The sequence below is a fragment of the Triticum dicoccoides genome, chromosome 1B, assembly GCF_002162155.2.
Source record: "Triticum dicoccoides isolate Atlit2015 ecotype Zavitan chromosome 1B, WEW_v2.0, whole genome shotgun sequence".
NCBI classification, from domain to species: domain Eukaryota; kingdom Viridiplantae; phylum Streptophyta; class Magnoliopsida; order Poales; family Poaceae; genus Triticum; species Triticum dicoccoides.
The window spans coordinates 663,538,172-663,553,055 of record NC_041381.1 but is presented as its reverse complement, the minus strand read 5'-3'; the positions used below and the strand labels follow the sequence as shown (position 1 = coordinate 663,553,055).

Sequence of the window (14,884 nt, the reverse complement as noted above, 5' to 3'; positions counted from 1 at the left end):
CGCGTCTGCGGACACCGACCAGTCATGCCTCAAATAATGCATTCCAGATCCGGATAGCTCAAATTAGAAATATCAAATCCATATTATTACATGCAATGTAAAGCGATCTTTAAGCGGAGCTTGTCCGGCTCTGTCGTGCCCATGTCCTGTGGCAGGTTGCGCTCCCCAGAGTGTTGGTCCGGTTGTCTGCAAGGTAGAGTAGGGCATAGGGCACGAGGAGCAGCTGTGTCCCATACCCTACTCTTCCTCGTCGGAGCCCGGAACCCATTGGGTGTCAGTGGCGTCAGATCAATGAAAGATCCATCCTGAGAAGAGCCGGTGACATCCAGCAGGGCGTGCCATGATTGCGTTGGATGACCCCCATGATCCGTCCATGGTCTCGGAGACCAACGGAGGGGTTGCGCGTCTGCCATCGTGTTTGGACGCCAGACGGACCACACTATCTCCGGTGAGGCGGTGATGACACAGCTAGCTGCCGTGCACGGGCCTCCTTTCGGGAGCGGCGGAGCGCGAGCCAAACGATCATCTCCTCCTCGGGGCCGCGTGGGATGAGCTCGGGGTCGACGGATCTGGAGGTGAATGACTTTGATCCGCTGCCCTCTATGCCAGAGACGGTCGGAGATTGCCGGATGTGAGCTTGGATGGCGGAGGGGAATGAAGAGGAGTGAAATGAAGTGGTTAAGGTTTGGTCCGGTGAGAGGATAGGAAGGAATAAATGTGGGGTCGCATGGGCCAGATTTGACACGGCGGACGCGCTTGGGCGCCCCCATATTCGCCCCATATTTGGGTAGGATACGAGGGGTGCCAGTTAGCCCGGACGTTTGAGGTGCCCGTTTGGGTCCAAAATTCGTGACCCGGCAGCCCTCTTAGGCGTATGAGGCGGGTTGGGGGCGCCCAGCTGTAGATGCTCTTAGAGCAATGGCCACGACAGTGTAGTCACAAGGGGAGGACAGGGCAGCGAGGCAGTGCGTGGTAGCTGATGTCGGCGGGCGCTCGCCGGGGTGGGGGTTGGGGGGGCGAATGTAGGCGGTTAGGTTTTGGGTAGGTGACGGGCAAGAGGATTGACTCGTGTTGGGTGGGGAGGGATGAACAAGTAGCGGTACGATCGTAGATCCAACGGCCCAAAAAATCCACTTACACCGATTTTTTTTTGCAGTGAACTTCGAGCTTTATTAAACAAAAGTGTTTGCTGGACAGTTAGCCATAAGGTTACTAACCAGAAAACTTGGAGTTTCAAAGATCCATCTCTCGGTTACAGACACATTACATGCCCGCTGCGCATAGAGGTGCGCTGGACCGTTAGCTGATCTGCTTACATGATTTATTACAAAAGAATCAAAACTAGCAGCAAGCTATCAATTTCGTAGAAGACTGGTGCCACAACAGAACAACGGTTGAGGCGAGTGTTCCAGAGATTAACGATCTCTAGACAGTCGGTTTCCATCATCACCTGAGCATAGCCCCATAGATTTGCAAAGATAACTCCATCCCGCAAAGCTAGTGCCTCGGCGATCATCGGGTCGGTGACCCCATGCAGGGGTTTACTCCATGCGCCTAAAAGCGCGTTTTTTGAGCGGGCAACTCCTCCCGCTCCGCTCATCTCAGCCGAATGCTGAACGATGGCATCGGTGTTGATTTTTACTTGGCCCAGTTCAGGTGGCCTCAAGCCATGTCCTGGCAGTAGAGATGCCTGCTACTTGGGAACGTGGAGTAAGGCCAGAGCCTCTCTGGCGAGTCTGATAGAGATCACTGGATCATACTTTTTGCCGTCATGAGTCCACTTGTTGCGAGAGCTCCAAATAGACCACATGATGGTGATTATTGTTGCGTGCTCCTTTCCATTGAACATTGGGCCGCATAAAATGCCACTCGCCCAAGAGGATGGATGAAGCCTTGGCAGCTTAATATCTAAGACCAGCCTCGCTTCTTCCCAGAACTATCGAGCATGTGAGCAGTGTAACAATGCATGCTCAAGATCTTCCTCCTTTGCTTGACATACTTTGCATAAACTGACATCTCTGATATGTCTATGATGCAGCGTTCTCTCAGGTAGAATGCCTCGAAGGACTGGCCACCAGAAAACACGCACTTTTGGGACAACTTTGAGAGCCCATAGTGATTTCCACAGATGTGATTGGTCTACTGAAGTTCCTGTAGCCTGCCCTTCACCTAGAGTGAACTGCTCGTTGCGGTTCATAAGAGCTTGGTACGCTGATTTCACACTGTAGATGCCTGATTTCTCAAACACCCATGCTAGAAAATCTCCACCACCTCCTCGCCGTAATGGAATATTCAGTATAGCTTCGGTGTCTGGTGTGATGAAGGTTTCACGAACCAACTCCCTCTTCCAGGTCTAGTTGGCTGTACCGATCAGATCGCTAACCCATTCCACATTGGTATTAGGAGGTTTTAGCAACGGTGTTCTGGGAGCCGTGGTGTGAATCCACTTATGTGTCCAAGCGTTGATGGTGGTGTAGTCACCCACACACTGGATTAAGCCCGCACTAAGGGCCTCGCGCCCAGCCACTATGGCACGCCAAATTGCCGAGGCAGAATGGGGGACATTGGCCTGCATGAAATCAGTGTCTGGGAAGTATCTCCCCTTCAAAACTCTAACACAAAGGGAGTTCGGATTTGTCATAAATCTCCAACCGTGTTTTCCCAGTAGTGCTAAGTTAAAGAGATGGTAGTCTCTGAAGCCCACACCACCTTTGCATTTAGGAACTGTGAGTCCTTTCCATGATATCCAGTGAAGAGATCTATGATCTATAGAACTGCTCCACCAATATCTGGCCATACTGGAGGTCAAACTCTTACATAATTTCTTTGTCAATAAGAAACAACTCATGCTGAACGTGGGGATTGCCTGCACTATGGACTTCAACAAAGTTTCTCTTCCTACGCATGCAAAAAGACGTTCGGACCAGCCCTGCATTTTGCCCTTTAAACGATCCCCAATATGCTCAAATGTGCCGCTTGTAATCTTTCCAATGGCTGTTGGGAGTCCAAGATATCTCTCGCTGAAGGTTTCAGCATACACTCCAAGAATCCCTTTCAAAGCTTGCCTGGATGTTTGTGAGGTATTCGGGCTGAAATATATTGCACTTTTGTCCCGATTTACGCACTGGCCCGATGCTTCCCCATAGATCCGCAAAATTTGATTAAGTCGCTCTGCATTGTCTGCATTTGTGTTGATGAAAATTAAGCAGTCATCTGCAAATAGTAAATGACTGACCCGGGGCGACCGAAAGCTCACTCTTACACCCCTGTCAATGGTGGCACCATAATATTTCAGAAGAGAGGAAAGGCCTTCTATGCAAAGGAGAAATAAGAATGGTGAAGCTGGGCAGCCTTGCCGAAGTCCTCTTGATGGGGTGAAGTAGGGTAGCAGCTCCCCGTTTACTCGAACCGAGAAGCGCACAGAAGTAACACGTTTCATAACCAATCGAACTAATGTGTTGCTAAAGTCAAGTCTGAGAAGAATAGCCTCCAAGTAGTGCCACTCCACGCGGTCGTATGCTTTCATCATATCGAGCTTAACCGCGCATGTCGTATTCTTCCCCCTCTTCCTTCTTCGCAAAGTGTGAACACTTTCGAAAGCAACCAAAACATTGTCGGTTATTAAGCGTCCCGGAACAAAGGCACTTTGTTCCTCACTTATAATTTCGTCCATACAGCCCCGCATACGATTCGCAATTGCTTTGGCAGCTAATTTATATAAGACGGGACATAATGCAATGGGGCGGTACTGGTGGATCATCTGAGGGTGTCCCACCTTTGGGATGAGAGTAATCGAAGTGTCGTTTAGACCCACCGGTAGATCACCTCCATTAAGAAAACCAAGCACCGCGGCTGTGACATCATCTTTCAGAAGTTTCCAATGACATTGGAAGAAACCCGCGGTGTATCCATCTACCCCAGGAGCTTTAGAAGGAGCCATTTGAAATAAAGCCTCATGTACATCTCGGGGTTCATACGGTCTATCAAGATGCATGTTCATCTCCGATGTCACCTTTATAGGGACATAATCCAACAACTCACTCATATCAAATACCCCTTGTGATGTGTATAGATTTTGATAGAATGATTGTATATCCACTTTATCCTCATCGGCGTCAGCACAAACCGAACCTCAGCTCTTCTTAGACCGATGATTTTATTCAATTACTGACGTTGTTTGGCTTGAGCTTGGAAGTAGCCAATGTTGTGATCTCCCTCTCGTAGCCAACTGACACGTGACCGCTGCCGGAGCCATATTTCTTCTAGTTTGAGAGCCTCCCGGAGCTTAGCTGCGGTCCTTTTCTCTTTGTCTGATGGCCCACGTCCAATGGACTGTCTCCGCACCTTATCTAGCTTTTTCTGTAGCTGCCGGACTGATCATGTGAGACATCCAAATTCTCGCGTTCCCCACGGCTCAAGTGTTTGCTGGAGTGCACCCAGCGAATCAACTATCCCCTACAGACCAGGAGAATGATTCTGTTGCAACCATGTTTCTGTGACCAAATTCTCATAGTCCATATGAGGTTGCCAAACGTTCTCGTAACGGAACTGTTTCGATCCCCCCTAATCATGTTGTTTATCTCTGATCTCTGCGACTACAAAACAGTGGTCCGACTCCACCACACTGATATGTCGTACTCGGATGAACTCATAATGCTAACGAAAAGCCTCGTTTGCAAAAGCGCGATCAAGCCTGGCCTTTACGTTAGCATCTCCATCCTGCCTATTATCCCAGGTGTAGGGCAGTCTAGTCCACCCTAGATCTTGGAAACCAACCTCGTCAACAGCCTCTTTGAAAGCTCGCATTTGCCACTCCGGCCTAGCCGAACGGCTAAAGTGCTCATCACCATACAGAGTCTCGTTGAAGTCACCCATGCATAACCACGCAGCATGCGGCTGTGCATACAAGGTTCTCATGAAACGCTAACTGTGATGTCTATTCTCGGCTCTGGGTGCTTCATAGAAGCCCGTGAATCGCCACTCGGTCAAGCTTTGATCCTTCATCCGTACCAATGTATCAATATGGCCGGAACTGTAATTTTTCAACGGAACATCATATTCCTTGGACCAGAAAAGACATATGCCACCACTTAGTCCTTCACTGTCCACTGCAAAACATCCCGCGAAACCTAATTGGTAACACAAATCCTCAACTCTTTTTGCCCTAATTTTAGTCTCCATTACAAACAACAGGGCAGGAACTTCTTGCTTCACAATACTGCGAAGCTCTCGAACCACCTCGGGGTTCCCAAGCCCCCGGCAGTTCCAACTTATACAATTCATTGCGATCGACAGGGCTGCTGCGCAGCCTCTGCCGAATTTTCAGGTGTAGGTTTCTTTTTCTTCCGTTCCCTCACAACACCTTCCTCTTCCTCATGAGAAGTTTGGATATCATCCTCCATTACCTGAGCAGCTGAATGTTCTGGGTGGGCAGAGCTGTTGCCGTCGGTAAGGAGTAGTTGGCGACTAACGACTGGCCGGTACACTTGTTTTGGCGCCTCCTTCCTCTTATTTTGTGATCTGTTCTTGACTGGAGAGTTCACCTCCGCTTGTTCCTTGCCAGCATTAGTTGAATTCCGAGACTCCCTCTGGCTATTTGTGTATGCATGTTGTTCCTTCGGTGTGCCATCGCCAGAAGTTGCCTTCCTTTTATCCTCTGCTGCCCTTAACAAAGGTCCAAACTGCAGCTCCCCTTTCTCATCCCTAGGGCCAGGATTGGGACAATAGAGGTATGAATGACCTAGGCGTCCACAAGAGAAGCAAAAGTGTGGCACTTGCTCATATTGTATGTCATATAGATCAGTTTTGCCCCTCTTTGCAGATTCAATCAAGATCCATCGCCTTATTGGTTTCTTGACATCTATGGAGACTCTCGCACGCAAATATCCACCCACATGATCAAACTGTATAGAGGTGGCTGCCTTATCAATTTGCTGCGCAATCAACTTTCCCCAAGCCTCGTTCCGCAGATTGTACGGAAGATTTGGAACCCTAGCCCATAAACTGAGCCGATCAAACTGAACCTCATCAGGTCTCATGCAGTCCTCAAAATCAGCCAAGATGACAGCGTTTTTGCTGATATGCCAAGGTGAGCCTTCCCAGATCCGTCCGCGATCGCGCTGAGATTCAAATTCTGCCACAAAGGCGTTCTCTCCCATCGATCTAAACCGGAGTCCCCTAGGGTTTCCCCATGCCGGCCGAAGTGCGTTGGTAATGGTTTGGATGTGGAGTAGGTTCCGATGCAAAACCCTACCCGCCAATAGCCACTTCTCCGGTTTTGCCTTCTTCTCTATCATCGATGACAAGTGGTGTCGCCTCCTCATCGGTGATCCCTAGTTTCCCGAGCTTCTCTTCGAGTAGGGCCCTGGCCGTCCGTGGGGAGACCGGGTCCGCTGCCCGATGATCGCCGCTGGCTGATGCAGACATCTTCCCGTGGAATCCAGGGACGCCCCGCCGTGCAGATCCGGCGTGCGCCGTCAAGTTCCACTCGAAACCCTAATCCCCAGAGGTTTTAGGTCTCGCGGAAAAAACGTTCCTGAGAATAGAACCTGCTACGCCGATTTTTCTTTCTAGGTACCTGATCTATAGGCAGTTCCATGAGCTACGTTATGGATACGTCGCGCATTCCATATCCGCACATGGTAACTCAAGCCCTTTAAATCTGCTGCATGCATGACCTCTTTTTGTGGAAAAAGAAGAGAAAACCTCTGTGCAAGAGGCCGAAAAATCTGACTCACTCACCCGACACCGTTGATTGGCTTGCACACAACCGGATGGCCGATCGACCACTGCACTGCCTCCTCCAATAATGCAGATCGACCGATGGATCCACATCCACTGAGGCAGTCAGCCAGCCAGCCAGTCACTCTCCCTCGCCATCACCAAGTCACCAACCACCAGCGGCAGCAGTGCCAGGAATGGCATGATTGCACGGTTCCGGCGATCCGACGGCCACGTACCCGCCGACGTCGCATGCCATGCGCAGTCACGCTTCGCCATGGAACGAACGAGGATCCCCCCTCTGCTCTGCCCTGCCCCCGGTGTCACATCCGTCGCCCTCTCCCAGCTCTCTGCCACCGCATATGCGCCCTCCCGCCGGTAGGTGCGGCTAGGCTAGCCTCATGCACCTGGGTAGCTCGCCCGCCATAGCCCGTCCCCACCCCGCAGCCAGGACCGCGGTGGGGGCTCCGCCACTGCGCCGCCGCACATGCTCCCGGGATCGATCGGTCGATCGGATCGCTCGCTTCCTTCCCCACCGCCTGCCACTGCCACCCCGCCGCTGCCTACTCGCTGCCCTTGTTTGTTCCCCTCCCCGCCCGGTAAAACGCACCCGCTGCTCCTCCGACCGGCGTCGCGCGCCGCTCGTTTTCACCGCGCCGCTCTCCTTTTAACCCGGCACCGGCTGACGCCCGCCTCGGTCACCCGCTGTTAAGTGCCCGCCTGCGCCCCGCTCGACAGCGCCCACAGGCGCATTCAACTCGCCTGGGCCACCACCACCACCACCGCGCCCTCCTCCATATCATCCCGCCCGGCCGCCCTCCACCTCGCGCCGACAGACGTAACAACCCACCCCGCACAGCTCTGCGCGTGTCCGCCCCGCCTCCACTGCTGGCATTTACGTGGCGCTGCTGCTGCTGCCGCTGCCGCTGCGCTTGCGCGCGCGCGGAGCGGGAACAGGAGGACATGAGCCGCGGCGCGCACCGGGAGATGCCGGCCGGGGGCGGCGGCGCGGGGGCGAAGATCAAGGCGACGCCCCGGGCGCTCTTCTCCTGTGGCATCTTCAGCACCTGCACGCACCCGGCGCTCAGCCCCACGGCCACGCCCAACAACAATGCCGCGGCGGGGAGCAGTGGGGTGAAGGGTGGTGGTGCTGGTGGGTCGGCCACGCCCGGCGGCGACGCGTCACCGGCGCTGGTGGAGGCGGCTGCGGCTTCGGCGGTGCCGTCGCCGGTGCAGTGGCATCGTCAGAAGCAGGTGGTCCACGGGGGTAATGCTAATGGCAGCAACGGCGCCGGGCCGTCGTCGTCTTCCTCGTCCTCCTCGAGCTCCGCGTCGCAGAGCTTCACGCAGTGGCGGCTGCCGGTGCACCACCCGCCGCACGCGGCCTCGTCGGCGTCCGCGGCAGGGGCAGGAGCGGCCAGCCACGCGGTGGCGGGCAGCACAGAGGAGAAGTTCGCTGCGGGGGATGTGGTGGCCGCGCTGCGTGCGGTGGAGCGGGAGATGGAGGCCACAGAAACTTCAAAGACGGTGCCGCCTGGCGTTGTTGCCAGTGTGGTGGCCGCGGTGCGGGAGCCCGCGACGGCGAGGCTGGCGGCGAAGGTGCTGCTGGTGATGCTCCTGGAGGAGGGGAACCGTGAGGCGGCGGTGGAGGCCGGCGCGGCGTCGGCAGCGGTGGAGGCGGTGGCAGCGTCGGGGCCCGCGGGTGCCACGGCGGAGCGCGCGCTGGCGGCGCTGGAGCTGCTCTGCACGGCGGCCGGGGGCACCGCAGCCGTGCGCAGGGAGGCCCTGGCGGCGCCGGTCCTTGCGCGCGCCGTGGAGGGCATGTCCGGGCGCGGGCGCGAGTGCGCCATCGGCGTGCTGGCGGCCATCTACGGCGGCGAGGAGGCGGCCGGCGCGTCCCCTCCGCCCCCAGAGGTGGTGAAGGCGGTGGTGGGGGCGATGCAGGGCGAGTGCAGCGCGCGCGGGCGGCGCAAGGGCGCGCAGCTCCTCCGCGCGCTCCAGGAGGGCGGCCGCCTCGGGCTCGCCTGGGACGGCGTCGGCGGCTCCTGATGAAGCGACTCGCAACCCGCCACGCCGGCCGGCCGGCCGCCTCGGCGTCGGCCTCACTCCACTCCACTCCGCTCCACTATACCGAAGCTCGAGTAGAATCGTACGTACCCCACGCGCAGTGACGGCCTGACGGGACGGCGGATGATCAGCGGACTGGATCTGATTAGGTGGCGCGATGGATGGGGCCGGCGGCCGCTCCCCTGTGGCAACAGCCTTGGGAGGTTGATTACATCACATTACATTAGAGATAATGGAGGTCAGGAATGGCCCCGGGCAAACATTGCAAGGTTGTCCGTCCGTCAGTCACCTCTGTACTAGTACCAGTGTAGGGTCCGACGATCTTGATTAGCAGTGGTGGTGCCGACTATATGCATCCATCAGTGAGATGAGATCTGCCTGTCCCACGAATGAATTCCCTCCTTATCTCCTCGTTCGGCCGTTGCGCCCAGCATCGGAATCCATCTGCCCGGTGAGAAATTATCCACGTTCCAGTTAATAGACAAACACCGTCTATGTAAGCTGCTGTGTTTCAGATTTCATTCTGTATATGACTGACGTCCGAGAAAAGCCAGGCATTGCACGAAAGTAACAGTAGTACTGCTGCTTATCTCCTCGCCGCCGGCTAGATTTGGTAGGAGCGTCGCCTCACGCTGGAAATGGCGCTCTGTGGCGGCCTTTCTCAGTGTCGCTGCTGGGTAATCGAGCTGCTCTGAACCGCACTAAACAGTGGCGCTGTTTCTACTTCCAGGACTGACTGCAGCATTCCATCGACTGCGACTGCGACTGCGAATCCCGTTCGCCGCGCGTACAGTTTCTTCCTTTCTTTCGTCGGCTCAGTGTGAGCTTGAGCAGTGGATAGGGCTGCGCTGCACGCACGCACGATGCAGCAGCAGTGTTGAAACCAACCGGTGCAGTGCAGCGCGAACGAGCGAAGCAGAGCCATGCATTCCCCTGTCAATGTCGCGCTTTCCTTGTGCCATCCCTCTCTCACTGTCCACTGCACCGCAGTGCAAATGGAGCAGAGCCCGCTTTGGCTGGCGTCGGCCTTTCCCGTGCAAAGCAAAGCAGAGCCCGATGTGTCGTCCTCAAGGTTGCAGCTCCAGAGTCCACACCCTTGCATGTACAGGCATATGGATACGTATACCCCATGATAAAAAGTAATTTGAAGCACCTACATTTATTTTTTCTCCCCAATGCAAGCTATCACTAGTGGGCCTCATTAAGAAATAGAAAATAAAGACTTTAGTACACATGCATCTCTACTTTTCACTTCAACCTTTTCAACTTTTGTCACCGGACCACACTTTTTCTCTTTAAGCACCCGCCTCCTGGAGAGGATCCCGCTTCTCTATCCGAACCTATTTTACGTCATATCCGATCCTACGTGGCATGTGAGACATCATCTTTAAGGCTATGCATTGTACATGCCCTTACTAAGGAATCCATCATCACTCACTCACTCCCTCATTCACACCTTGAGTCAATTGACTCCAGCTTCGCTCTCACTGGCGACTGCTTCGCTCTCATTGGCGATCAGTGACGACCCTCTTTAGCACTCGCTCGAGCCAAACAATGCAACTACAGTACTGGTACTAGGGTTCAGATCGGGTAGGAATTCCTCTGCTGTTTCAAGCCACTGCAGCTCAAAGCATGCAAGCAGAGCCATTCCCCTGCCCTTGCCGTCTCTCTTTGGCCTCGCCGCTGCAGTGCCAAGCGGCAGGGCAGACCGGCCGCGGAGCCATTCCCCTGCTGCTGCTGCTGCCGCCTGTGTGCTGCACTGCTCTTGGCATGTCTCGTTCGGGCTGGCATCTGCTTTTCCGTGGAGCGCAGAGAGCCCGATGTGTCATCGTCAAGCCTGCACTGCATGCAGCTCCAGACCTTTCCTTTCCTTTCCTTTGCTGGCCTCATCCATCATCACTCAGCTTGAGTCCTTGATTGAGTTGAGTTGAGTTGACTCCGGCTTCACTCTCACACCGCCCTGACTGGCTGCCCTGTGCAATGACTAGTGCGACGAGAGACAGAGACGACTCTCTTCGCCGCTCATCTGACTGACTGACTGGCACGGCCAAGAAAGCGGATGGGCTTCCATTATTTGTGGTTGCACCGGGACGACACCTGTTGGCTTGGTTTCGTTCGACGACACAGTTCGGTGCATGTGCATGCACTAGGGAAAAGAGGGTGGCCCGTTGATTAGAACATATCTCTAGCAGACTCCGTGTAACACGGACCCGCAAAACGCGTTTATAGTTCACTGAAAAAACGGTTTTACGGGCTGGCGTGGTCGGTCGCAGAGTCAGACCCCGCAAAGCGGACCCGCATAAAATGATATTTGTGGGATATGCTCTTTTACAGGTCGGCTTTGCGCGGTCTGCTCGTGCACCTCTCCCACCGACACGCAAATCCAAAATTTGCAATTCAATTTCAACACATGAAAATACATTTCTTTGCTTTTTCAACGGCATTGGATAAATACTACTTCACCAAATCTTTGCTAGAATAGGAAGACTAAAGAAAACAAGAACCATAATTATGCATTTTTGAAGATATCCAAGTTCCATAAGCGCTCCCACTAGTTGGACCAATATCTTCTCCATGCATTCGTTGTTCATCTGCGGATTCTTGCATTCTTCATTCTTCTTCTTTGGTTCTAAAAAGGTAGACGTTGCTTCCCCTCTAATTTCTTCTCCAATTGCACATGCAGCCACATCATTAGCTTCAACTCTACTAAGTAGTGCACGGACATCTATTAAGTTCCTACCTATTAATAAATCAATGTATTCTTCTTCCCAGAACCAAAACGAGTATCCATCTTTCTACACACATGACAATTTAAAAATGAGCTATCGCAATAGAACCGAAGAATACGGTGCCAAAGCCGAATGAAAACAACACACACCCCGTCGTTTTCGCATTTGAAGAACACCCATCCGGGGTGCTTCGGCGTGCCCGAAGTTAGGCGCACCACTGTCCGCGTGCAGTCATCGCACTGTATGAGCGGCATCGGCGAGCCGACGAGCCGCTGCGCGAGCGCCGAGCCCGGCGGCCGGCTAGCCGAATCCCTGCCGTCAAACCATCGGCGGCGGCTACAGGACGAACCCGTACCTGCATGTGGCGATGGGGCTTTGCCAGGGCTGCGCGGGGTGCTCCCCGACCAATCCATAACTTTGCGCAGCCACATGTGGCCGGAAAAAAGCCAAATCTGGCCGCCCGCGTTGAACGGCCTCCGATCTGCAGCTTTCCGGCCCGCCGACGCAGGAGGAAGTCGTGAAGGCCAACCACGGGGGTGTGGCGGCCTTGCGGCGTGATCCCGCCGGCTACTTTCGTCAGAATCGTGGGCGGTGGCCCGGCAGCGGGGCGAGGGGGAGAGGGACGACGGTGGGTGGGGGAAATTGTGGGCTAGAATTTCCTCCCCACCGACCGCTCCCTCTATATACAGGGCGCCGATGGGCCGAGGGAGGGAACTCGCGTTTTTGCGCTTGGGACGGGAATTATGCCGCACCCCGCAAAAACTTTTACGGATCGGACGCATTTGCGGGGTTTGGTCGGGCAGGATTTTCCGTGCCAACCCGTATTTTGGCAGTTATTTTGCGGGTCGCGGCTTTTTGCAGGGTCTGCTAGAGATGCTCTTATTAGTTCACCTCCCGAAACCGAAAGGCCGTGGCTTGCACGAGGTTGGATGTTACTCGGCAGGCGGAGCTAGCATCGGATTACGCCTAGCGGCCTGGGGCTAAGTACCTTGAATGATACATTTTGATGGTTTTTTATTTTTTTACTTTCTAAGAAGAAATTACAAGGGACATTGTTCCTAGGCCTAGGGCTATAGCCCTGCTTGCCATAGGTATGTTCGCCCCTGCGCGGCGGTCCGACACTATTACCGGCTCTCGGTTGGAAACTGGATTCAGCCAGCTGGATGAAAGGAGAGAGCAAGAGAGGGAGATAGTTTTTTCTTTTCTTAGCGAGCCATACGTGTTGCCACTTGCCCTCTTCGTTACTATCGATCAACGGTCCACCTATTCATGGAGAACATGGTCGTTCCGTGATGAGATTGGTCATCACACTCTTCTAGCATTCCACTTCGCGAGGTGGCCTCTATCTGCACCAACTTAATTATTTTTTGCCCAAGCACAAGAAGCATGCCGAAAAGATATTGAAAGGTTATTTATTGTGTTGCAAGCTCGGTTTTGCTATTGTTTGAGATCCCGCTCGCTTCTGGGGTAAGAAATCCCCTCTCAAATATCATGACACGTGTGTAATTCTACACAACATGATCATCGAGGATGAGAGTGATTTAAACTTTGTGTTTTTCTATGACAATATTGGTAGCCATGTCAATCCTACTAGAAGCCCTGATGAGATCACTGCATTTCTTGACACCTACCGACAGATTGAAGACGGCGACACACACCAGCAGCTCCGCAATGATCTCATTGAGCATCGGTGGCAATTGTGTGGGAAATAGACTCCCATTTTATATGATCTATTTGTTTGCATGTGCGATTTGAACAATTGTTTCAATTCCGGACCATTTTTTATTGTAATAATGTCGGACCATTTGTTATTCGGATTTGAATATTTCTTGTATCTGAGAGAATTATTGTATTGTATGATGTTAAAACATTTATGTTTCATATGTATTGATCCTCAAAAAAAAGTTTCATATGTATTGATGTCTTTATTTAAGTTATACTTGTTAGAATAAATTCGAGGCATACCGTTGATCATCCAAGGACCAAGCAATCGCACGAGCACGACACCGAGATTTGTTAACGAGGTTCACCGATATGGCTACATCCCCGGGGCATTGACTACGGACGCTCCTCCCCATGACACCGTCACAATACCGCACCCCGGCCGCCCGGGCGCCGGCACACGCCGCCGGCTCCCCCGCATGCCCGTGCTATTATGTTGGCATAAGTTACATCGTGTGTCTACCCCTGTTATATATGAGAGACTTAGGATACAAGTGTCCTATTAGGACACAACTCCTACCCTGTCTACACACAATACGACTCCAAGCCCAACTGTAACTAACTTGTACAATAATATTCGACACAACTCTAACAAACTCCACCTTGGCGAATATTCTCCACCACCTTGAATTCGTCCGTGTGTCGAACTTCCATGTACATTGGACTTGAGATACGCCATGAGCACCGCTGCTACTCCCAGACTCCATGTGACTCCACCTGCAACTGTAGTCCCTTCTCGTCTTCTTCACAGTCAACACTTGAGCAAAGTTAAGTTCCTTGTTACTCTAGTTTGCGCTCCCAACTTTCAGAGTATCAGTCCAACGCCATCACACACCGACCACTGTCTGCGTGAAAGTGAACAACTCACGTATTGGACACCACATATAAGAGTTAGCTGAACTCAACATCACCGCTCTTTCTTGACCGTCTGTCTGAAACTTGAAGGAATTTCACCGTTGCCCTGTGTCACCCTGAGTCAAATTCACAGTTGTCTCACCTTTTTCCCGGATAGTCTCTGACATGTCCCACAACTATAGCACTCCGCCTCCTTCTGTATTTGTCATCCGCACTTTGCCATGTGCACTGAACACAACAGAATATACGTCCATGTACTCTCTCTGTTTTGACAAATCCAGACTTTCCGCCACTTTCTCAGATTCTCCATGGTCAACTCTTGTCCATCAACTAGCACCGATAGACCCAATCACCAACTTGAATCCGGTACTCGTCAACACTGCTTCAGCACCCCCTGCACAATTTTCCTGACCACATGTCTGACCACCCATGCCTTGGCCCGTCGCTGTGTCCCGTGCTTACCGCACGCCTCGCCGCTATCACCGCATCGAGCCTCTGCTGTCCTGGTCGAGTCTTCCGGGTAGCTAGCCCACACTGCCTCAACCCCCACTGCAGAGAACCACCGATCATCACCGACCGATGCCGAGTATCACGTCTCCATCAGACCACTGGTACCCAGTCCGATCCACGTGTCTCTCGCTATCCCGCTGAAATAGGCTTCGACTCTCCGAATTCTTACGCCGTAGCCCCTCCATCAGCACAGAGTGAAGTCGTTCATCAGACTCCAACTCCACCTTCAACATGACTCCATGGTGGTTGTACGTGCCACCCTCCCGTGCCCTGTCGACTTC

The 14,884-nt window shown here is 53.3% G+C and overlaps 1 protein-coding gene across 1 annotated transcript; it reads left to right on the top strand.

The window, feature by feature from the left end:
* Positions 1 to 7,195: 7,195 nt before the first annotated feature.
* Positions 7,196 to 9,287, top strand: LOC119349493 (glycine-rich protein 1-like). Its single transcript, XM_037617532.1, has one exon. The coding sequence runs from the start codon at positions 7,684 to 7,686 to the stop codon at positions 8,767 to 8,769; it is 1,086 nt and encodes a 361-aa protein (XP_037473429.1). The 5' UTR covers positions 7,196 to 7,683; the 3' UTR covers positions 8,770 to 9,287.
* Positions 9,288 to 14,884: the final 5,597 nt, after the last annotated feature.

Bases quoted from the DNA above. Each gene is read 5' to 3' on its own strand.
- LOC119349493 (XM_037617532.1), top strand. From the start codon at position 7,684: ATGAGCCGCGGCGCGCACCGGGAGATGCCGGCCGGGGGCGGCGGCGCG.